The 26459-nt window shown below is 33.8% G+C and overlaps 1 protein-coding gene across 3 annotated transcripts in view; it reads left to right on the top strand.

Annotated features, from left to right (window-relative positions):
* The window catches only part of ZNF800 (zinc finger protein 800), a 145494-nt gene that overhangs the window by 105394 nt on the left and 13641 nt on the right, over positions 1 to 26459 (top strand). For 2 of the 3 annotated variants that reach the window (XM_072764121.1, XM_072764120.1), the window contains exons 3-5: positions 1168 to 1263; positions 9540 to 9683; positions 11872 to 13564. In XM_072764121.1, coding sequence (XP_072620222.1) covers positions 1168 to 1263; positions 9540 to 9683; positions 11872 to 13564 — 1933 coding nt within the window. Of the gene's footprint in view, positions 1 to 1167; positions 1264 to 9539; positions 9684 to 11871; positions 13565 to 14779; positions 16607 to 26459 lie in introns of those variants that run through there. The other variant, XM_026010777.2, reaches the window with a different exon arrangement.

Raw genomic sequence — 26459 nt, forward strand, 5'->3', positions numbered from 1 at the left:
AAGATGGTAATAGTTGAGCATAGAACACTATATTAAAAAAAAGTTAATTAAAGTGGTTGGTTTTTCTCTGCTATAATCATTTCTTTATTTGGTATCTGATGGAAAAACTCAGTTTTCCTTTTCAGTTACCTTGTTTCATAGCATCATTATCTAATTTATTATATAATTATACTGTGAATCTAAGAACTTTGGAAAGCAGAGCTCATATATGAAAATGAAAATTTTTATTTTTAAAGTGGAAATATTATTTTTACTTACTATAATTTTTTTTTAACATGCACACTTGTAAAAGCCCAGGTTCTGAAGTACTAGTGAAGTGCGAGGGAGAAAGTGAAAATCATTCCTATAAAGTCCACCCTGACGGAACCCTTGTTTTGTTGGTATCTACCAGACTACTTCTGTGTATATTAATGTCTGCACATACGTTACATTTCTTTCTGTGTATATTGAAATACATATTAATGTGAGATCATATTCTATAACCTTTTTTTGTTGCTTAATCCATTAGTGACATCCTCTGTTGTTGATACATGTAGATCTAGCTCATGCTTTCTAACAGCCATGAAGGATTCTGTTGTAGGGATATTTCGTAGTTTATTTAGTCTGGTTCCTATTGAGAGATTTTAAAGTTTTTTGAAAAATTTTCTCAGTTATTTACAGTGCTGCAGAGTGGTGCAATGAACATTCTTGAATATCTGTCATCATGCACTTCATTAGTTCTTTCCTTAGACAGTGGTTTTTGAGTTTTGCTCTCATTATTGCCTTGAGAGCTGTAATAGATTGTCTACAGGGTTCTGGAATGGTTTATGAGATGTGACTAGGCCATCATTGTCCTCATTGTCCTAGAATTTTGATTAAATACAGTGGTTCCTCTTCAAGGGGAATAAAAAGGCAAACATGATGAATATGTAGTAAATAATACCAAAATAGTAAATCTTTGCGTTTGAAGCCTTAAGTAGCTTTCATTTAGCCTTGAATTGAGAATAGTTTTAGTTATTTTTTTTCTATTATTTCATTTTGCCTTACAAAGATGATGGTGAAGTATATACAAACAAGTGTGATTATCATTAACATGATTGTAGCAAACCGTTGTTTTACTTCAATAGTAAATGATTTAAATAACCCTTTTTTTGTGGGGATTGGGGTGGGTGTTTGTCTTCCATGTAGTTTATATCCTGGAACCTGGAGATGCTCCTTTGTTACAGCAACCACTACAGACATCCAAATCTGGTATTCAACAAATAATTGAGTGCTTTCGATCAGGTATGAATGTTTTAGGATATTTTTCAATCTTCACATAGTAGTTAGAAACTACCTAGCAATCCTTAGAATTAATTTTTTGAAAATTTAAAAATGTATACTTTGGTTTTATAGAATACTTTTAATTGTCATATTTTAAGAAAGTGGATGAATAAATATTGACTTGATCTAGATTCTTTTTCAGTACTATATTTTATATATTAATACAGAGATAAGCTTAGTATGGTTTAAAGAAATATATATGGTATTTTTATTGGTAATGTGCCTCTTCTTAACAATTTATTGTTATTTTTTGGCATATTCTTTGTAAATCCTCAAAGGGCAGTCGTAAATTATACTGGGTCTTTATAAGTATTGGCAGGGTAGATTATTTATTCAGAAAGTCTGAGATTGTTCTAGGTTAATTACTTTATCATCTCTGTTTATGTGACTCACCTTCTTTCTCCTGCCTAACCCTGGAGTTTCAACATCTTTGATAGAGCACAAGACAGGAAAAATACTCCAGCTCTGGTCTCTTTGGATACATTTGTTTAGCTTTTCTTTCTATATTAGATTATTATAATAATTACATATATAATAAATGGATTTGTGCAGTTGCAATCCAGTGCTTTAAAGTAGGTGTTGCTTACTGCATATACATGACTGAGAACTGTTAGAACTCCTGTGTTATCAGTGAGATCTTAGGTTTTTGTGATTCTTATGATCCACTTCACCTTTTGTTGATTTGGCTTCACTGACATTACAAACTATTGGTTAGGTATAAATAAGCAAATACACATAATTGATGGGACATCTAAGTGACGGAAATTTAAAGGATTGGAGTATTTTTTATTCTAACACTCACTATTTTAATGAAAAATTTCTGAGATTTAGAGGGAAAGATAATTTATATATAACCACTTGTTTTGTATTGATAAATGCTTTGAGGTGCTTGTTTTTAAGTCATTGTAAAGAGAAATAGTATATATTTGCTTTATTTTAGGATCTAAGAAATAGATTACTCCTTAATCAAAAATAAACATTTTTAAATTTCTGACTCAAATCTATTTCTTCTATTTTTAAATCTATAGTTCTCATGGCATTGCTTTTATATATATATGTTTAAGTAGGTATCGAGTGTATATCCAAGCCTTGCTCATGTTGAATGGAGGTGCAGCCCATTTGGGTGTTTCTTGTTCTTTTTACTTTTTTGTTGTTGTTCTTTTTACTTTTGTAGTTGCCCTTCATTAACAGAAGTAACTGATTAGTCAGATTTTCCTATGGTAAATATAATTAAAATTTTACTTATTAGGGGAAGTATTTATAATATATTTCTGGCATAACAAAAGAATGGTTAGTTTCTGGTCATAGTGAGAGTTTGTTTTAGCTACTTTTAGTAGAGATATAATTCTTTTTCTTTCTCATGGAAATGAAGGTAATAGCTTTTCACATTTAGTTGTGTTCTTTGCTGTAGGTTTCTTTTCTTCTTTCTTTCTTTCTCTTTTTTTTAGTGAGGGAGAGGGGGGCCAGTGGGGCAGACGGAGGGGAAGAGAGAATCTTAAACAGGCTCCACACCCAGCATGAAGGCGGATGTGGGGCTCGATCTCACGGTTGTGAGATCGTGACTTGAGCTGAAAGAGTCAGACACTTAACTGATTAAGCCACCCAGGTACCCATATAGGTTTCTTTTTTAAAATCCAAAATTTAGAATTAATAAGATTATTTTATGCTACTATAATTTATTGTGTTTTTTGATTAAGAAGTTAGAATTGGTTCATTCATAAATGCTTTGTGTTAGAAAATATATCTTTTGAGAAGATCCTGTTCTCAAAATTTGTGTTTAGAAGATGAATATTTAGAAATGAAATTAATTATTTTCCTTTTGCACTGTGGTCATGTCTGTTTTCTGTATTTGCTATTTCTTTACAATTTAAACTAAAGAAAAGGGTCTGTGAAATGAGTGAAATGTTCTCTTTTAAATGTCCCAGCAAATTGGCCTTCTGAGTTCTGTTTTATTTGGGCAAATTCTGAAAATACTATAAATTTGATTATAAGTACCCAGTAATTTAAATTAGAAGTGATGTAGAAATATGCTTAACAGTATAAAGAAACTAATTTTGGACTTAGAAAAAAGAATTCATTTACTTTGTTAATGCGTCTCAGAAGTAAGCAATTTTAATTTCCTCATGATCATAATCTCCTGTGTATCTGTATAATCTAAAGTTTGCTAAGGTGTAGCTCTTTAGCACTGAAGTAGCCAAGCCCTGGCTGACTTGAAACTGGGAGAATAGCATGGAAGTTTGGGCCACTTGGGAATGAAGATCCATTCTCAATCCTTGAGTTCCTCCTGGTCCCATTCTACTCCCAACCACGTCTTCAGCCACTCATTTCTCTCTAGGCTGTATCCATTATAGCTGGGTCACACACGTTGCTTTTAAAGAACTATCTGAAGTCGAAGTCCATGCTCTTTGCTTGTGTTAATGTATAGAGCTGGTCAGGTGGGGCATTAGTAATGTGTTAGGATATCTGGCTGAATCTTTAAGCTCAGTTGTCTTCAGCTACTGTATCATCTCTTAAGTGACTCACCTTCTCCTGTGTACACTGAGCTGTATAGAACCTGGTATTCATTCCTGCCCAAGCTGGAAATTCATAAAAGGCTAAGGAAGGGGTTAACTCGTTTTTTAGGTCTATCGGCTCCACGTGTGCTGTACTGACTACATGATCAGTTTTGACTTGTTCTCTTTGCCTCACACTTCAGTTTTTGCTTTAGACTATTTTTCTGGTTTTAAATTACAAATCTTCTTGACCTCTGATATCTTTTTATTTCTGGCTGCTTCACTTGTAAATTAATTTGAATAGATTTTTCTTTTTGGAATTAAGTAATATTCCTGTGTTGGAATAAATAATATTATTGGATTAAGTCATAAGTGCCTGTGGTTTAAAAAAAATAAGAATAAAAGGACAGATAAAAATACAAAAATAAGTCTCTTTGCTCAGGCAACCACTGCTACATTGTTTGTGTGTCTTCTTCCGGAGACCCTCTATACATATACAAACATGTCTCCCTTGCTTTTTCTCCCAGTATATATGGTAGCTGACTCTACACACTGTTACGTATTTTTGCTTTACTAACAGTACATTTCTCTGTTGTTTGACCTCTCTCCATAGATACGTCATTTTTTTTAGAAGGCTGCCTATTTTGCTCCAACCTACAGATTTTATACTCTGAAATCCCTGATGGTTGGATGACTTTGAGACATGCTGTTTGTTCTGAATCCCTGGCTTCTAGTGCTATCTTGACTGGGCTCTGCCTTTTGCTAGAGTGCTGCCTTAGTCCTTCTAGGATCACCTCTGACTTGGTGTCTTCAAATTTCCCTCCTTTCTATCAATACTTTTTTTTTAGCTTCCTTTCTCCTGACTTCTCTCCCCAAACTGAAACAGAAATTTAAGTAACAATAACAAAAAAGATGTACTTCCATGAGACATTTATTAAAATTGATTTAATTGAGCTTAATTATTCTTTCTTAGTCTCTTAGTCTTCTAGTAGAGGCAAAGGAGCTATTGAATTCCCTAAGGTTAGAAACAGAAAAATAGGGAGTAAAGGATAATTATTTAGTCTGGTATTCAAAACTAGTCTTTCATATGAAGTTGACCGTTTTTTTTGAATCCTTTAAGTATATAATATTGTAAAAAATATATATCATAGAAAAAAGGTTCTGTCTGTGGAATATATTACTACTGTGTACAAGGAAGGGCATCTTTTCTGAATCATAGGGAGGAGTAAATTGTAGTGAAAAATGAGAATTAGCTTTGTGTGGTATTTGCTGTTGTCATTATCATCTTAGGTTTGGTCATTTAACCTAAAAGTTTTTGTTTCATTTTGGTTTTGTACTGTGTAAAGCAACATTACCTGCATTTAGTTTATAAGCTGTGACTGGATGGCAATGCCTCAGTCCTGAGTCTGCAAACAGAAACTTGGGATGGAAGTGTGATTTGTTAGAGATACATAAAAGAGTGCCATATGATATGAGTTTTGTTTTTGGTTGTTATATAACAATTGCAGGAAATTTAAGATCATATTAGATATGTTTTGGATGAATAAGACAGGTGTAGATTTATTTGTTTGATTTGTTCTTACATTCTTAAAAGCATGCAATCTGAGGCTGTGTTCCTAGAAGAGCAGACATTTATATATATAATATATATATAATGTTAATATTTAAAATATATATATATTAAAGATTTTATTTATTTGTTCATGAGAGACAACAGAGAGAGAGAGAGAGGGAGAGGCAGAGACACAGGCAGAGGGAGAAGCAGGCTCCATGAAGGAAGCCCGAAGTGGGTCTCAATCCCGGGTCTCCAGGGTCACGCCCTGGGCTGAAAGTGACGTTAAACAACTGAGCCACCTGGACTGCCCACAGACATTTATATTAGTCTGAGAGTTTCTTAAGGGCACAGATCAGATCCTTCACTTTCATGTTTCCAGTGATTAGCGTTGTAGCCTCATACTTAAGAGGTGTTCAGTAAATGTTTGTAAGACTAAAAGATTAACCAAGTAGGCACTATAACAATTTTATTCTGCTTAATAACCTTATTGTAGTATGTGGCAATGTTCCATACTTAACCTAGTACTTTTTTTTGTTAAACCAACTCTTGCAGGTGGTGGTTTTAAGATGATAATTTAAATTTTCTTAAGTTTTCCCTACTTTATACCTTTAGGAACTTTTGATAAGGAATGATCAATTAAAAATTTTCTTCATATACTGACCTTGGAAATTAGTTTTGACAGGAATTACAGATTTGCTTGCAATGTTGAGATGATGCTATGCTTAAATAGTTAAACTAAAAAAGATTGAGCTTCACATGTGAATCATCATAAAGCAAGCAGTTATACTGTTTAAAAATCATTACTGCTACAACTTAGAATGGTCATTGACCAACATATCTATATATTAAGGGGAAAAAAAGAAAGCTTATCTTTGGCACAGAAGAGTTAGAATTAATATCACATTAGATAAAGTGACTGCTATCCACCATAATGTAAAACTGAATATTCATTCCTTTTGGAAAAAATCTTGTAAACATTTTTCTCAGTATATACAGTGTATTTGATATTAAGGAATAGCACATGACGAAACTCTTGATGAGGTTTAAGTAATTTTCACTGTGCACCTATTAGGAGAATCTGAAATATTCACTAATTTAGTTGATTTTTAGGCATCAAAAGCCTTATTACCCTTTGGAGGGCTGGGTTTTTCATTTGGAAAGATACTGATTAATGATCTATATAATCGGTAAATAGTGGCTCTTAAGATAGTTTTAAGACCTAGGGCAAGAAAAAGTTACTAATATAGGAAAAGGAATAATTAGGAGTAAGATAGTATCTTTCAGGATCAAGAGTAGTGGAAGAACTTTATGTTGCTGTCTAGATTGACTATGTCTGTTGTCTCAGGTGACAAAGTTTTAGCTGTTGACAAGCAATTGATTGGCCATATCTAGTTGTTACTGAGCAAAGCAGTCACAAAATGGTAGCTGATGAGACCATTATGACCAAAGCGATTATGACTACATGTGAAAAACAACAAAACCTTAAAATGCAACTAAGACTGACTTAGGGAAAAACTTCTGTATTTATGGAATGGGCAACATCTTTTTTTTTTCTCATTCATAAAATGTGTAAGTTGAATTAGAAAATCTTTGAGGTCTCTTTTTTTACTTTCCAGTCAACTTTATTTAGACTAAAAAAAAAAAAATCTGATTTATAGAGAGGGTTTCTTTAAACATAGAGCTCTTCAATATGTCATTTAACAAACGTCAATCAGGCGTCATCTTGAGGGCATCATCTTCTAATGCTTGGGTGAGCATTAAAGGTGTCTTTGTCCTTTTAGAGCTTCCAGTTTAATGAGAATACAGAAAATTAATTCCAAGACAGTGGGATATTAGTACCGATGTATAGGGTGCTGTGAGAGTTGGGGAGAAAAATTCGTAACAAAAACCAGGAATCAGTAAGGCTTCCTGGAAGAAGTGACATCTAACCTGGAGTTTGAATCATTACTAGAAGTGAGCCAGACGAGGGAAGTAGGAGATTGTTATAGGTAGGGAGAAAAAAAAACATAGTTTAGTAAAGGCCTGAAAAGTGAGAGAGAGAGACAATTTGGTGAACCCGTGGCTTTGATAGAAATTTGATGTACCAGCATCAACACAATTGTGCCTTGTATGTGTAAGTAGGTGGGGTCCAGTGGGGGAGGGATTTGTGAATGATAATTAAGATTGATTAGTTAAGGTTAGAGTTAGTTTTTTTTTTTAGGGGGATGCTTTTGGAAACAAATATACACTCTACTGAATATAACTAGCTGTATAGCTAGGACTAAACAAGATTACCTCTTTCTATATAGATTTTTAAAATTTTTAAATTAATTAGTTTTTATGGTTGAGAGAACTTGGTAGACAAAGTGAGATCTCTGATTTAGGGATGCAGTCTTATATTTTTACCAGCAACTATTTTTTATGCATAACTTCATACTCTCTATTTAAATCTTCAATTGGGTTCTTAAGTTAAACCTAGTTCAGCTTGTTCCTCTTCAATCTTTTTTACTGTCTTTACAGGCAGAATTGAATCTTTAGTATTAGTCTAGCAGGTATTTCAATTTAGAATAGAGTGTGCAAAATTTCCTGTTTTCTTCTTACTAATACTACACTTGATACTTTTTAGGATATGTTAGAGAGTTTTATCTAAAATATTTTTATCATCAGTCTACCTTCTTTCATGGTTTGCCCATTTTGGAGGTTAATTATGAAGTAAATATGTTAGCAGTCTGTTGGCAGTATATTTTGCAATGTGAAATGGACTAAAATTGAATTTACTTTTATATAAAGAAGAGTACTCAAGCTGTCCTCTGAATCTTTTTAAATTTATGTTTTCTGATTTTGTGGTAATACGGTTTAGTGCAGTAAACATTGATTTGTATTTGAGAAATGGGGGAAATGATTTCATTATATTTATTTTTTTCCCAGTGGAAACCCAGATGTGTAATTTAATTTTTTCTGGGATTTAGGTTCATATCTTCTTTCATGATTCTCTAAGATAGATTTTTGCTCTGGTTTGTTCATTTTACAAGATGGATAGTATAGTGAGTTTACTCTTTAGTAGTCCCAGAGGTTAACAGAGTGTCAAGTACTTGTGGAATGATGGAACACTGCACCTAGATAGTTTTTTTTTTTCGGGACACTTTTGTTTTTCCTCTTTAAGTCAATATTATTACCATCTTTTTTGAGGAAATTAAAGGCTAATTAATTAGTAAAGCATGGCAGATCAATTTTACCAACTTACCTGTGGCAAAAACCTATAGGAAATAATGACAAAAGATCTTCTCTTTGTGTTTTATTCCTGATAGATGTTTTTATTTTAAAAATTGGATGCTCATTACTGTTTATTTTTTTCCTGCCTTTTGATCTTCTGTCATAATGCTTAGATTGCCTCTATCAGTGGCGTTTCTTCAACTAGTCTTTATTGAGTATCGCTAGAACTGAATACTTTGTAGTTGTAAGTAAGACAGGTTTGGTCTTGGCTGTTTTAGAGTTTATAATTTAGTGGGAAAGACAGGCTTTAAATTAAACTAAACCATCAATATTTAATTAATTGCACTTGGAGTGTGTTTTTGAGGGAGAAAGGCTTTGAATAAATTTACAGCGGTATCAAGAGGCCTAAGCAAAATTCAGATCATGGATAAAGATTACTCTCAGACTCAATGGCCATAATCCCATTTTGGCCCCAAACCTAAAGTAGTTTGAGCTGAGTTTAAAAAGCAAAGTCACAGACAATCTTTCTTTAAGGAATCAGGGGAAAATGTATCATAGAACTCCAGAAGGGAGCTAAAGGAACCAGCCAGAAACTTTGGCAAGGAGCTCGGGGGGGGGGCATGTTTAATTCTTCTTTCTCATTCCAGATCTGTTGAATCAGAATCTCTAGGGGTGGGTCATGTACATCTTTATTGCCTGGTTGTTGTGATGATTAGCCAGATGTTGGAACCACTATTGGGATATCCTAAGAATTGATTGGTTGCTGAATTAGAAAAAGAATATCAATTTTAGCTGTCACAATATCCAGATGATGATAGAATCTTACTTAGAATTTGTTTATAACTTAGTTCTGAATACACTGTGGTGGAAATTGGCAATGCCTGTATTTTGTTTTCAAAGAGTAATTGCACTTTGGATCATCAACAGTGGTTGCCCAGTTTAAAAATGCATATTAAAGTTACCTTTTGTGTTAAGTTTTATTTTCTTTTTTCCTTCAGGAACTAAACAGCTTAAGCACATTTTATTAAAAGACGTGGACACTATTTTTGAATGTAAATTATGCCGCAGTCTCTTCAGAGGATTACCAAATTTGATTACCCATAAAAAATTCTACTGCCCACCAAGTCTCCAGATGGATGACAGTAAGTTTTATTCATATACTCAGTTATGCATTTTAAATAAAGTATTCTTATACTCTAGCTGTATGTTTGTGTTAAAATGGTATCAATAATTTAATAATGGTAATAAAATTATAATACTCGACTTAGTATTATATATTCATTTTCTTAGGTACTTTTATGATAGTACTTTTTACTTGGGTTTTTCTAAAGATACATGAGGTTAGGTTTAGAAATATATTTATGTTAAAATGTTGGATATTGCTTTTGAATGTTTATATGGACATAAAACATTAGGTTTCCTGGATAGTTTATATTCAGGATTTTTCTAAGTTAAAATCTCAGTGCTTAAAGGGGGTATTGGTATTTTTCATTTTTGCTTCTTTAACAGCTTGATACATATGACTGATAATTTACTAAGATTACCCTTAAGTAAATTAGAAGGTTGAAACTAGAGAAAGAATGAATAAATGAGTTGATTTCTTACGGATGGTGAAGAGCATTAAAAAATATTAATCTACTTTTTTCCGGGTCTGGATTTGAAGATCTGTTTTATTCTCTGTGAAATTTATTTATAGATCAATCATTTTTATCAGAAATTAGATGGTATTATAGACCAACTTGAGATCTGAAGTAGCTAATTTGATGAAGGCAGGTTGTAGGCTAATTCGGTCTTTGTGGAACTGAATGTTTGTTTGATTAAGTGTATTGCCCCTGTATGATTAAGTTAGTAGTATATATAATGGTATTACTTTCTTGCTTTAAGGAAATGAAATAAATTCCTTAAAATATTTTAATAAGTAATAGGTTACTTTCATTATTTCTTGTTCAGGGGTTTAACTCTTTGTGGACTTACAGCTTATAGAATTTATTTCGTCAGTTTGATACTGTAGTTGCATGGTGGAGTTTGTGCACTTTTCAATTTAACTTTTTTGGGATGGGAATGAAATGAAAACTCCAAATATCAAAAGTACAACTTAATTACTAGCATGCAGCTGATTTAAAGTATATTATAGGATATATATATATATATATATATATATATATATATATATATAGTTAAAATAAAAATTTCATATTTGGGAATTTTTCCTGCTACTGTTAGATCTTGGTATACTTGTTTTTATCATTGAGATATAAATGAAAAGGCTGTCTGTAGGGATTAGTTTCAAATTTGACCTTTTAATAATTAAAGTACCTGTAGAAAATTAGTTATATTCCTGATAGTTATTCTTTTTTTCAGTGTAGAATTGATTTTTAGAAATATAAATAAATGGATTTGTTGACTTATTGTGCACTTTTCTGGCAAGACTCATTCTAGAAATGCTCCTGTGAAAGTGTTATCCCTCTTACAGACACTACTTTATCCCTTTTAAGTGGAAAGATTACTAGAAGAGCAATAATGAATCATTTCTTGTATTCTAAATATATAACAGGTTTGATGCTGTATTTGTTGCTAGATTTTACAATTGAATGTGGAAACATAACTAGCGTTTGATAACTCTGTTAAAGTAAGAATACTTGGTTGCCTTAACAGGATGTAATTATTGCACAATTAAATAAAACTAGCTCTGTTTTTGGCATAAATCTATAGGTTAGGTTTTAATCACTTACTTGAATGGGATTGTGTCATGTTAAGAAGAACTGTAATAGGACTGCATTTAGCAAATACGTCTCTACATGTCATTCATATTTATATCCTACAAATCTTTCTTTTTCATTTCTGTAAAATCTTTAAGTGTCCCTCTATACAGGTAGACTGCATTATTATGGATTATGTTAATAGGAATGCTGTTATGTTTTCTAAAAAAAGAAGCATTTTTATATATAATAGTACATTCTTTGTTGTTTTATCTGTATTGGGTTATGAGAACTTTGATTTGCCTTTGCTAGCTTGAAAAGTTTAGACTAAAGATTTGAAGTACTGTTGTAATTATTTAGTACTCTCATGTGCTTATCTATTTTGTATTAAGGACACTTAGAAGTAGCTCTTCAGATTGCATTTTATTTGTGTACCATGATGAGATTTTAAATCAATTTTAGTTCAATTCTAGTTTTAAAATATGGAAAAGTAGATAATGTTCTTATAAAAAGAAATACAAACCAGTAATATAATAAATTTTAAGATAGAGGTTTATAATAGATTTTTAAATATTACAGAGCTAGAGCAGGCTAATTATTTCAGATTAAAATGTTGTTTTTTCCTTAACAGACCTTCCTGATGTAAATGATAAACAAAGCCAAGCCATAAACGATCTCCTAGAAGCCATATATCCAAGTGTGGACAAACGAGAATATATTATTAAGCTAGAACCCATAGAAACTAATCAGAATGCAGTGTTTCAGTATATTTCAAGGACTGATAATCCTACTGAAGTCACAGAGTCAAGCAGTACTCCTGAACAAACCGAAGTTCAAATACAGGAAACTAGCACTGAACAGTCTAAAACAGTACCAGTTACAGATACAGAGGTGGAAACTGTAGAGCCCCCTCCTGTTGAGATTGTTGCAGATGAAGTTGCACCTCCATCTGATGAGCAACCTCAGGAATCACAGGCTGACTTGGAAACTTCTGACAATTCTGATTTTGGTCACCAGTTGATATGTTGTCTTTGTAGAAAAGAATTCAATTCCCGACGAGGTGTTCGTCGTCATATTCGAAAAGTACATAAGAAAAAGATGGAAGAACTAAAAAAGTACATTGAAACGCGAAAGAATCCAAACCAGTCCTCCAAAGGACGCAGTAAGAATGTTCTAGTTCCAATAAGTAGGAGTTGTCCAGTATGTTGTAAATCATTTGCTACAAAAGCGAATGTAAGGAGGCATTTTGATGAAGTTCATAGAGGACTAAGGAGGGATTCAATTACTCCTGATATAGCAACAAAGCCTGGGCAACCTTTGTTCCTGGATTCTGTTTCTCCTAAAAAATCTTTTAAGACTCGAAAACAAAAGTCGTCTTCAAAGGCTGAATACAATTTAACTGCATGCAAATGCCTCCTTTGCAAGAGGAAATATAGTTCACAAATAATGCTTAAAAGACATATGCAAATTGTCCACAAGATAACTCTTTCTGGAACAAACTCTAAAAGAGAGAAAGGCCCTAATAATACTGCCAGCAGTTCAGAAATAAAAGTTAAAGTTGAACCAGCAGATTCTGTAGAATCTTCACCCCCTTCCATTACCCATTCTCCACAGAATGAATTAAAGGGAACAAATCATTCAAATGAAAAAAAGAACACACCGGCAGCACAGAAAAATAAAGTTAAACAAGACTCGGAAAGCCCTAAATCAACTAGTCCGTCTGCTGCAGGTGGCCAGCAAAAAACCAGGAAACCAAAACTTTCAGCTGGCTTTGACTTTAAGCAACTTTACTGTAAACTTTGTAAACGACAGTTTACTTCCAAACAGAACTTGACTAAACACATTGAGTTGCACACAGATGGGAATAACATTTATGTTAAATTCTACAAGTGTCCTCTTTGCACTTATGAAACTCGTCGGAAGCGCGATGTGATACGACATATAACTGTGGTTCATAAAAAGTCATCCCGCTATCTTGGGAAAATAACAGCCAGTTTAGAGATCAGAGCTATAAAGAAGCCCATTGATTTTGTTCTAAATAAAGTGGCAAAAAGAGGCCCTTCGAGGGATGAGGCAAAACATAGTGATTCAAAACATGATGGCACTTCTAACTCTCCTAGTAAAAAATATGAAGTGGCTGACGTTGGTATTGAAGTAAAAGTCACAAAAAACTTTTCTCTTCACAGATGCAATAAATGTGGAAAGGCATTTGCCAAAAAGACTTATCTTGAACATCATAAGAAAACTCATAAGGCAAATGCTTCCAATTCACCTGAAGGAAACAAAACCAAAGGCCGAAGTACAAGATCTAAGGCTCTTGTCTGGTGAGGAACAGTTACAGAGTTTTGCTTTTTTCCCCCCATCGAACTAAAAAAATCATTTGACCATAATTTATAGCCAGTTCCATTTTAACACGTTTGCTTCCATATATCTTATGTCAATGGGAACTGCAAGAGTAATGTGCATATTGCCTTTACCTCTTCAGTGACCTTTATTCCAGTGGCTTGGGAACAAAAGTTAACTTCAGAACTTATCTTCCACAGGACAATGCAATATAGTTATAGGTAGATGGCACAGGGTCAGTGCTTTCCTCAATGTTGTAAAATACATACATTTATATTGGCTTATGTTTACAATAGAAGTCTTCTGTTTAACTAACTTTGCACAGGCTTAATTTGATTTAGTGACTTAATCTACTAATTAATACATTGTAGGAAAAGTTAAATATATTAGAATGAATTTGTGAAGGCGATAATTATAGGAAAAAAGTCTTTTGAGGCACTGTAATTATTGTAAAAATTAATCTGTGACGGCTAAATAAAGTGCTGCACTCAGAAAAAAAATCCCCAAATTGAATTTAGAACAATTAGCATTTGTTATTTACATTTAACATAGTGCTTCCAGTCAAAGGAGGAAACTTGATAGAAGTTTGGATTTTTTTTTTTTCCTTCTCCTTGGGAGTATGTATTAGTTACTGCTTTTAGTTTTGATATGTGGAAAAAGTGATTATTTAGATTCCAAATCTTATTTTTCCCTTTTTGTTTTAAATAGACTTTTTGTGATCATTTCAACATAGTTAATATTAACTAAGTAGGATTTTTTTTTTCTTTGTGTGGTTGTGCGTTATAAGAAAAGGAAAATCCCTATTGGGAAGAAAGAAAAAAATTTACTTTTTTAGAAGGTTTTGGGATAAATGTAGATTTTTAAAATGCAATATAAAAATGAGTAGACTCCCTATACTTGTTTTTGCAAGTCTCTCTATATTTTTAAAAGTTTACCTTCAGTATCTGTTTCCCTATATTAAGGCATTTAATATATTTAATTAGCATTGAATTAGTTTTGGAATCAGGTTCTAAAACAGTATACTGAGTTTGAATGTGGAGTAGGTTAAATGTTGTGGTTTGAGTATCACACATTTTTTTATTTGTGGAAACTTGAGATGAAACCATCCTTTAGAAGTCATTTACTGTTGTATAATTTTAAAAACAAGGTTTTATTGGTAAACTCAAAAGTGTTCATTTATTCCCATTTCTCCTCAGATAACTTCAAGTGATGTACGAAAAGGTTTGGAGTTCATTTTTGTGGAAAGACTTTAAATTGGTGTTAGAACCACTAAACGTCTTCAAATGGTACTATGAGAAAAAAAAAAGGAAAAACATTTTCATAAATATTCGACTGTAACTACTGTTTTCTGACTAAAATAATAACCATCTAACCACTTGTTTCTAAGGCACTGCCTCTCCCAGCACTTTCAAGTAGCTGTGACATTACGTATTGTCATCACAGTCTATCAGCTAACCACCCTTGACCTTGTGCATTTGGTCTGCAGTTTTTACAAAAACATTGCAAATTTTGTTTTCCAAACAATTTGTTGATTAAAGTGATCAACATAATAAGATGCTTCTATAGCTAGAACAACCTGAAGAATATATATCACCACTGGTGATTTTTATTGATGAAAAGACTATATCTTAGTGATTTTAGTTTTGTTTCACTTTATTTGGCAAAATTTTCATCTGGGTTGTACAGATATATTTCCTAGTGAGTATATGTTAGGACCAAAAGAAATTAGTATCAACATATTATAAATATTTAGCCTACTAAATATTTGTAATTATTTTTACATTCATTTTTTTTCTAACTTGTTCTCCAGCACTTAAATGTTTGAGTTTCATTTTAAAATAATATACTACAGGAAAGTTCCAGTTCATTTTCATCCATGGATCATTACATTTTTTATTTGTAAACATCTGAAGTTTTTATGAAAATTAAACATTCCCCCTTTTTTTCTTTAAATTTTATACAAAGCACTTTAATAATAGATGCAACTTAATTTTCAGTTTCTTTCTTTCTTTTTTTTTTTTTTTAAGACCACACATTTACTAATGTTAGTATGAAGGTAGTAAATAGGTTACTGATATTTTATGGATGCAGACAATCCATGCACAACCACTTCTTATGATATTAGTTTATATCTTTAAATATTGCTAAAAAAGGAAGATGGGAGTGTAAACCCTGAATTTTTTTTCTCCCAGGTAAAATCTTAAAAGACTACTTTAGATGATATTTGATTCCTACTGTAAAATTTGGAAAATAATGAATTCTTATCCATTTTTTTGTAATCAAGATTTTAGGAAAAACAGAAGTACATCTATCTTTATGAAATATTGGGCAGGTTTTTGTGTATCAATATTTTGTACTTTTTAGGGAATATTTTATTTTTTAGTAATTTTTGTCAAATTATAATTTTAAAAGGTACAGCAGAGAATTTACCATGTTTTTATAGAGGTTCACACCTGTACTTAGGAGGGACCCTGTCCATCTATATACTTTTGTATAAAATTTTAAAATGTTGAAGATCCACAAGGTCATAATAAAATGCTTCTATAGCTAGAAAAACATTTACCCTTCCCAGTGCTTTGCACTAAAATATACTGTGAAAGGAAACTAGAAAGACTGTAACTGTTGCTGGAAATGTTCTATATTGAATGTACATGCTCTTGTTGGAAAAATGTACTATATGTGATGGAAATAAACCAGACTCAAAGTTATTTCAGCTAAATGTGCTTCAACAAAGGTGCATTGGTTGAAACTTAAATGTTTTATCAAATTTAAGTTTATTCAGTGACTATGAGCAGCTACACTTGAATTATATACCCTGATAGTTTTATTTTTAAGAATTAGAGTGATAATTTCTCTTTAATTTAAAAACATTTACTTTTCCACATGTGGAAAACTTGTACTTATAGATCTAACTTTAATGATTAATAGCATAATATATTTAGGGAACTAAATGTGTAGGTGGTATTTCATTTATAAACCATCGTCATTAGTTGCACATTATTAAATCTGTATGTTTGACTTTTGCAAGGTGTTCTCTTTTATGCATTCTTACACACAAGACATATTCCAAAGATGCTTTCCAGACTTAAGTATCTACAACCAGTGAAAAGATACGAGTATTCCTAAAAAGCTGGGGGTGGCTCTTTGCTACAGCCTCTCATCTGTATGTCAGCCTCTTGCTCTCTACTTTACTTTTTAAGTACTATAGGGAAGAAAGAAAAATAGCCTGATGTTGGTGGAGGGGAGCCCAATTGTTGGAATTCCTTTACTGCAGCTCACCTATTTCTACAGGACTATTCCCAGTTTGTTTCCTCCATTAGCTCTAGGGCCACAGAGCAGAAATTTAGAAGGAGGAATTAAGGATTCCAAGGACTGCCAAAATAATACACATCTGGATCATAGAGGAAAAAATAGCACTATGTCAGGTTATGTCTGTCTAAATTAGAATTGCCTAGAGAGAGTTGGAATGTTTTATCATAGTAGACAAATTAATAGTTTATGGCAGATAGGAGTTGGAGGCTAAATTGGGACAAGTTTAGAAAGGTAGAATGAACAAGTAAGTTATTTGAAATTCTTTGTTCTTTGTATTTCTTTCTGGTCTTCATCTTTACTTTTTGGTGTTATCTTGACTCATGTGCTGTGTCTTCTCAGAGGGCTCAGGCTTGAGGCTCTTATGAGAAGAGTCCTAGGAAATTTGTGCCAGAAGCTTTTCTGCATGCAGGCTGTATAAGCAAATATTTATAGCACTTTTTGTTGTGGGGATAAGTAATTAAGTAGGTTAAGAGCCATCAGAAACTGCTTATTTGATACTAAAACCTATCTCTGGCTACAGATTTTATCTATGTTGCTGTTGTTTCATCAATTAAGAGTTTTCCTGTAGAATTCATCTCTTGTTTCCTGAGGTACCTTCCACAGCTAAGTGCAGTGGAAGAGGAGAAACAGTAAAAAGTATGGCTTGCATTTCAATTTCATAAGTTTGGATAGTGCAAGTGAGAGCTGAATGTGAGGTATGGCTGACACTGGGCAGGTGTTCATTAGAACATACAGATAGACCTTGTATGCATAATACCCATTTTTGCTGTTGTTTGTTCATGTTTCTGTTTTACCCACTCTTTCCTCCTGACCTTAGTAGGAAGAAAAGCTTCTTTTTGAAATACACACGCACACACACACACACACACACACACACACACACACTCTTGCAGAATATGTAAATTACTACCCATCCTTGATTTTTGGCCTACTTTTATGGATATGAGCTAAGTTTTTGGTTGACACAGATTGCTTGTATTATTGAAAAGTACCTTTTTTTTAAGGAATGTGTATTTGTAATATTGCTTTATGATCTATAGGCTGTTCTACTCGGTTTGCTTTAAAGAGCCCATGGATGCAGTAGAAGGAATTTTGTGGTATTGCTATGGTTTTAGACTGTGGGTATGGACAGAGGAGTTTCTCCATAGGTGTTCTATCAAGAAGGTATGGAGATAGAGGGAGGCAAGAGTGGTATCATTTCCTGTTGTGAAGTTGCGAAGGATCTTTCAAATAGCATGACCACTAGAAAAGAAGTGCTTTTTAAACTTTAGAATTAGGTTTCCAGGTCTCCTGGAAATATTCTAGATCCTTACTTAGGAGTTTTAGAAGTTACCTTTATAATGGAATCCAAGGATTCCCAGGATTATGATTTAGCTCTTATTAGTTGATCAGAAGCTGAGCTCTAAGATATGTGCAGCATGATGTTGGCTGTTTTCTTCTGTACCCTGTGCTTTTCTTTCCTCCTCCTTTGACTTTTAAAAGCTAACAACAGAAACCTCAGGCTTGGAAAGGAGTAAGGATCAGCAATCTTAAGATTGGCTATTACTTGTTTGGTTTCTAAGACATTAGGTGCATGATAGAATGCTGAATAAAACATTTTTCACTTAAACTCACCTGCATTTATTTTGGCTTTTCTAACTTTCAAATTCATTCCTCCTCTCTTTTAGAATTGGTTTCTCTTCTGGTTAATTAACAGATCATTAGTATCAAGATAGCCAAAATGTTTTTTGAGAAGGTAAGAGGGTAGAAAGTCAGCTCATTTGTTCCTAAATCTTTATCACTCTAAATTCTGTTTACTGAGTTTATTATTTCTTTTTGAACTACTTTTTCTGCATGTATATTCACCACTACCACACCACAAGCAGAGGGGAACTTAATGAAGACCATAGTTGTGTCTGGTTGGGAAGATGCCCAAAGTAGGAAGTTCTGCTGTTTGTGCCCACTCAGCAGAGTTTAATTTGCTTGATTGTGTATTTTTGAAGTCAGGGACTATGTCTTAATAATTTTGCTTAGTGCCTAGCACATTTTCATGTATATCCAGGCACTTTATATAAAAACTTAATAATGATATTAAAGTAAGTGGTAGCCTTTTCCATCTCAGAATTGTGCTGTCATATACTTTGAGACTTTGGGTCTTAATTTCATGAACTTTTATACCTCCATATTGATTTTACTTACTTTAGAAAATGCTCAGTACTAAAATGAGAGTTTATGTTAATAAATAGAACTCTTAGTATTAGATAGTAATAATGAACATTCATGGAGTTATTATGCCAAGCACTCTCCTAATCCTTTACATGCATAGTGCCCCTCATCTACTAAGAAGATGCACTAGTAAAATCCGCCAATAAGAACTGTTAACTTTATTATCTCTATTTTATAGAGTAGGAGGTTGAAGCTTAGAGAAGTTCAGTGATTTACTTAAGTTCACATGGGTAGTAAATTATGGAATTGAGACTTGACACTAGGTATGACTACAAAGCATGTGCTCTTAATTCATGTTGTATTTGCACATTTTACCATTTGCAAAGCACATTCACTACATTACCTTATTGGCAGCTTTATGTAATAATCTGGAGTTAAGTTAATTGGTGAAAATTTTGGATCCACAATTGCTTCCTATGTGACTTTGTACAACTTAACTTAAACATTCTGTTCCCCAGTTACCTTACCTGTGAAATGGGGATAATATTTACCTCATAGGGTTCTGAGGATAAAATGAAAAGTACATGTGAAATATTTAGAATAGTGCTTGGCATGTTACATTAAGTGTTAGATATGGTTACTTAAGTGATTTTCATACCATTTTAAAATGTGTAATGTTTTTTATTGCCACTTGAAGTTTAGATTGAAAGAGATACATTAGAAGAGAGAACTTCATTGCTACACATCAGATTTTAAGTGCTGCTTTGTATTTAATTGGGACAATGAAGACATCTAATTATTTTTATTATTTTCTTCTGATCAGATAGTACCAGTTTACTATTCTTAGATTTTTTTATCTTGAAAAAGGTATTAGGTAGTTTTAAGCACATTCATCTTAAGTTCGGCTTTATTTTTATGGTTACTCCTCAGAATAACTCCTCTGTCTTAAAATTCTCACTAGTATCTGCCCCATCACACAAATATTTTATTTTTGGTCATGTGCAGAATATTGACATGGAACAAATATTAACATAGCTGAAATGTTTCTATAAAGATTTTTTATTTATTCATCCGAGACCCACAGAGAGAGAGGCAAAGACACAGGCAGAGAGAGAAGCAGGCTTCTCACAGAGAGCCTGATGGGGTACTCGATCCTCGGACCTGGGATCATGCCCTGAGCCGAAGGCTCAACCACTGAGCCACCCAGGTGTCCCTGAAATGTTTCTATAAAACAAAAGTATGTGTGCAGTACTATTTGAAAGAAAGCTTCAATTATGGAACGAGCGGATTCTTCAGGAAAGCATAATTTGGTCCAGGTCAGGAATTTCGTTGGTAAATGTGTCATGAAGAGATAAGAGGAAATGGTACTTTTTCAAGAGTCTTGCCACTGGTAGTAATTAGTGGCAGTACTCCAAATTTCAGTTGAGGCCCAAGTACTGTTAGATTATCTGCTAAAAGGGTTTACCCACGCACCTGACTGTTTTTGATTTTGCTTTTTTAACAATAAGATAATAAAATTTTAATATTTAGGGACTTGTATAATTTGCAACATCAGAGAACCTTTGTCCCTAGGTTTGGATGAACCTTCATATTCTCAACTTCAGATCAAATGCTGGGCTTCCAACACCTGTGTTGTGTGGCTGCTTAGTGATTCTGATATTCAAATACTTGCGTCAGGTATCTGGAGCATATTCCTGTCACACAAAACACTGTAATGTTTAAGAAATAGAATGATATGCTTGAAAAAATAGCCAAGCCAAATAAACCAAGCAAACCTCATTCTGAATGCTTGAACAATAATAACTTGCAACCTATCTGGGTGTCCTCGCTTTATATAATCTATCTGGTGTCCCTGCCTTATATAATCTCATAACACTTTCAGTACAAGAGTGTGTGATGATGTTATGTTGAAAGGAAAAGTTATTACACCAAAATGAACCCCAAGTGCATGGAACTGTTATTACAACTCAGGTTTTGAATATTGGTTTTTAATCTCTTCTATCTGTGGGATTATCTTGAAAATAAAGTAGCTCTGAGAAATGGAACTTTAGTCAGACTTCCTAAAAGCTGTGCAAAAGTATTTTTTAAGAAACTGAGACTCTTCCATAGACAAGTGCTTTGGTAGACCTGAACCCCAAAATACTCGTTGTGACTGGTAGCTTTTATTTTGGATGGAAAGGTAAAGCAAGGAATACTTTCTAAGAAAAAAAATAGCGAAGCACTAAGAATCATTGTGTGCACAAATGATTGAATTATGTGAAAAAAATTTATACTTTCAGGGAAAGGAGTTTTATATAGTTTTCTTTAATTTTTGACATATAAATTGTTAGAGGCATTTTGTATAAGCTTCTGTAGGAGAATGCCTACCTAGGTCATTTTCAAGCCTTTTGATCATTAGATAATTTTGGAATTCCTTGGAATTTAGTGTGCTAGGCATTTGTAGATGGTTGAGACTTTCTGACCTTCATTCTCCTTTCCTTTGAATGGGCAGGCTTTGAGGTGATAAGATGGGCTAATGGGACTGTAATAAAGATAGGTAAGAACATACTTAGTGAAATTTATGAGTAATTTTCAGTATATCCTCAAGTTAAACTTTTTTCAAAACATTTTCATATATTTCTAAATTGTCCTTTGCTTGGCCATCTTAACTAGTCAATTGTTTCTTGTGATACGAGAGAATAAAATCACTCACTTGCCATAAAATTGGACACAAACTGATTTTTGTGCACACGAGAGGAAGAGATGATGGTTTTGTTTCCTGTAGCTTGCTTGGATCTCTTTTTAATCTCTAATGATAGGAATTACTAAATTTTAGGGTTTAAGATGCATCTTTGAAGGCCCTTTTTTCTAAAACAGTTAACTAGAGCTAAGTAACAGTGTCTTCAAATCGCAAATGCTACAAGATGAAAGTTAAGACCCACAATGTTTGAATTGCTACACACCACCTAACTCCTTGTCATCTAATTGCAGGTGTGTGAGTGCACATGCACTCATATAAAAATACTGTACTACACATTTTTTTTTGGTTGCAAGCATGACAGAATTTAGTTGGTCTGTAGCTAGTTATGAGAGGTTTATTAGATAGCTTACATGGTGAAATAAGGGAGAGCGAAGTGGCTAGACCTTATGTAAAAACTGGCTTTACCATCACCATATAGATTTCACCTAGGTGTTAATAGAAACTGGAAAAAAAAATCAATGCAACTTTAGTAACTGGGTGTGGCCATCTTAGCAGCATTATTACTTCTCTGCTGCTTTTAGCCCTTCTCAGATTCTGCTTTTACTTTTTATTTTTAAACTACCTCATTCTATATCTTCTCAATATGGTTATAACTGCCTCACTACTTCTGCTTGCCTTCTCTGCTTTTCAGCTATTTTTCCTCTGTATAGCTTGAGTTCAGACTCCTGTAAGAGAAAATCTGATTAGGTGAGTTAGAAGCATTTCTTGGTGGGCAAGTCTCCCATGCCAGGCCTCTTCAGAGATTATTGGCCATAAATTGCTATAGATTGGCTGCTCTTGGTGTAGATGCTCTCTGTTGCTCCTGTTATTGGTGGTCTTGGTGGCAGAGTTAGTGACCACAAAACATGTTCCTGTACCCAATAAAAGGCATCTTGGTGGGAATTTTTTAGAAGAGGGGTCTGGATAGTACTACAAGATAATCATTGTTCCAGTACACATGATTTTCTTTCATTTTAATGGTGATAGAATTAGATAAAGAGGAGTAAGAGTACACTTACTGTGATGGGTGCTGTGTAATGTATAGAATTGTTCAATGATATTGTACACCTTAAACTAATAGAACATAGTATGTTCGTCTTCAGTTAAGAAAAAAAAGTCAAAGTTGGTAGATACCAGATTCATAGTGTGAATCTATTTTGCTCTGAAAAAGAAAAAACCCACCCCAAAGCCCAAAAAGGTGATAGAATTAAAGGTAACCTGGGGGCTTGACTCTTATGTCATATAGCACCAGTCCTTTGCATACTGAGAAAATGTGGGAGTTTTCTGGTCAGCATCTGCAGTTCCTTTTCTGAACCGCCTGGTGGTGGTTCCATCTTTGGCTTTGCAGATTAATAGCCTGAAGTTTTCACTCAGAAAGAACCATCACAACTCCTGTAACATTATTTTAGGCCATTCTGCCAATTGTGGCAGCTTTTCAGACACCTCCAGTTGTACTGTACAGTTTGAGTTGATGATTTAGTGAATCCTTAAAGCATCACTTATGCTTTTCTAATTGTGTTTTCCATATTTGGGTTCACTTTGCAATTGCTGCTTTATGTCCTTTTGTTCATTCCTTCAATGACACTATTCAAGATGAAAGTATCATCATGTGCCTGGCACTATTCCATTCTTTTGAGGAAACAGTGATACAGTGGTTAAGGCAAGGATTTTTAAGAACCATCAGACCTGAGTTCAAGTCCGGCTCCTCAAGTTACTAGTTACTTAATCTTTCTTAGCTTCAGTTTTCTTGTCTATAAAATGATATTAGAGGCTACCTCATAGATAGGTTTTTTTGTGAGAACTTATACAAACTTAATTATATATATAATATACTTAGCACAATGCCTAGCTCAAGTAAGAACTCAATAAATATGCATTATTACTGTTATCACTAAAATTATTATTAATTTACTGCTGAAATACTTTCTAGCACTTAGTTTCTGGTTATCTTGCTTTGCCGTTTGTAGTTCATTGCCTTTTTGTTGGCATTAATCCAACCATTTAATGAAAAGTCAGATGTAACATCTGTGATAAAGCCAAGATACATAGCAGTTTATTAAGTTAGAACGTATTATTTTATGAGTCTTTAATCTGCCATTTTTGATAGCACCTTTTGCTGATTGCTGAAAATTATATGAACTTTTCATATAATTTTGCTCCTTTGTTGTTAATGTCTTATAGAAGCATGTATAGTTTGAGTAGCAAAACTCCAAGTGGCTTTTGATTTTATTCTTTTGTTGTAAACATTGGCTGTGGGTTCATGAACATACTCTAGGTTTATAAGCAAGAATTATGTCTTGTCTTTGTATCAGCAGTGCCTCACAGTATACCTGGCATATGACAGGTGCTAAGAGAATGTTGAAGGAAGGAAAAGGGGGAGGCAGGAACATTACATCAGTTATCTTCAGGCTTATCATTAGTCTATAAAAGCAATATATCTCTGCTTTTAAGATTGTCTTTCCATTACCTCATCTTCTAATCTGCATAGTTTCTCTACCTGTGAGTTCCTCTTTATTTCTGTTACTGATGGCTTCTGTTGTCTGCCTTCTTTGTGTGAGCTTCTAAGCTTCTGCCATTGCTACTCAGTAATGCACCCTGTATTTGTATACATTTAGTGATTTATTTTGATAATTCCTTTAAAGTTTACTTTTGTTTAATTCATGCCTATTGAATTCTTTGAAGTGCAGCTCACATTACGCTTCCTATTCTACTCCCAGATCTAAACAAAAAGCAAGCAACTAATTGTTGATTGCTCCTTCTGTCATTTGTGTAATTTTAGGGATTGGGATTGATTAGCTATTTCATTTATCTAATTCTCACATTGCCTACTTCAAAACTTTTCCACTGTACTTAAAGCCTCCAACTATATTTTTGCTTCCTTGTAAGAAGCAAGTATCATGGCAAAAGGTAGAGGACATTTCTTTATGCTCCTCTTCTGCATCTCCATTATTTTTTTATCCCCTCTTCCTGCTTTGGTTTTTTGAAGAAAGAAGTGTTCTTATTTTCCAAGTCCAATACTTATACCTTGCCAATCTTTTTCCCCAAGACCTTCCTCCAACAACCATCTTCTGTGCTCCTTTTTCCACAGGTTTATCCCCCTCAACCCACCAACATGCTTAAATTTCTTTCAGCTAGAAAGTCAATTTTGCCTCCATACTATCTTTAATCTAGTTGCTGTCATCTCTTTCTCCTTTTCACTATCAGGGTTCCATGTACTTTCATACTGCTCTGTTTTAGCACTGATTTCATTGTAACTGTCTATTTCCTTGTTTTTCTTCTCCTTTGACTATAAAGCTCTTAGATTTGTGTCTTGATCACCATTGATTCCTCAGGGCCTAGGATGGTTCCTGGTACATAGTAGGCATTCAATATTTGTTGAATGAATGAATGCTATAGTGTCATGCCTATACCATTCCCTTGCAAATTAATGGCAATTTTTTTCACCCCTACATTTCTATTAAAAGTTCACTTGAAGGTCATCAGTGGCCACATAAGTGCTAAAGCCAGGGGCTTCTTGCATTTCATCATGCTTGACCTCTTCATGGCCATTAATACAAATTTACTTTTCCCAGACTTTCTATGGTCAATTATATGAGTCACCTTGGGCTAGTCTCAGCATGGTATTGTATCCCAAAAAAACCAGACAAGCCCAAGAATCTTTGGAAAACTATTTTACAGAAATTTTCTGAGATAGAAAGGTACAATTATATAAAGCTTAGTAAACTTCATACACGTTCTTTTACCCATATCTCTTCCTAAATCCTCATATAACCTGTCAGCCTCCTCCAGTCTCTTTTCTGTAACATTTCCCCCAATTTTTTTGTAAACTTTCTACAAAAAAAAACCCTTGCCCACTTTTCCCATCTTATTTTCTTCCAAGAATAACTCTTTCCAGTTTTTTTTTTTTAATTTTTTTATGATAGTCACAGAGAGAGAGAGAGAGGCAGAGACATAGGCAGAGGGAGAAGCAGGCTCCATGCACCGGGAGCCTGACGTGGGATTCGATCCCGGGTCTCCAGGATCGCGCCCTGGGCCAAAGGCAGGCGCTAAACCGCTGCGCCACCCAGGGATCCCAACTCTTTCCAGTTTAAATCACTTTCGCCTCTCAACTTCTTCCAGTTCTTTTCACTATCCATTATCCTGCTTAGCGTTCCAAAAGTTTAGAATATTCTCTTGATTTCATCTAGTTTTCCCTTACCAACTTTCTTTGCATGATTTTACTTAGTCTTGAAGCTTTATATCAGACACTATGTCCTTCAGTGAGTATTTCCTGACTTCCTAGGTTTGGCTAGATTCCCCCCTGTGTGTTTTATAGTGCCCCATCAGTACCTATATTGAAATGATCTATTTGTGCCTTTTCCTTAGGCTATAAGCGTTATAAGGGCAGGGCTTCCATCTTTATACCTCTGACATCTATCATAGCACCTGAAACATGGTGAATGTTGATAAATATTTGTTGAACTGATGTTCCTGTGAACTCTGATCCTTTCTAGCTTGCCACTGGCATTTGTTACTAGGCCTTTTAATATGGATCACAATTTCCTTAGACCTTTTTCTTTTTTTATACTGTCTCAACAATTCTTTCACTTTCAGAGTATCAGTTATCACTTCAGTGAAGATGACCCCAGACCTGTTTTCTAGCCTGGCTATTCTCTTGATTAGAAGACCATTTGCTTTCAAAGTTGCATGTCAGACACCTC

The sequence above is a fragment of the Vulpes vulpes genome, chromosome 7 (genome assembly GCF_048418805.1).
Source record: "Vulpes vulpes isolate BD-2025 chromosome 7, VulVul3, whole genome shotgun sequence".
NCBI lineage: Eukaryota > Metazoa > Chordata > Mammalia > Carnivora > Canidae > Vulpes > Vulpes vulpes.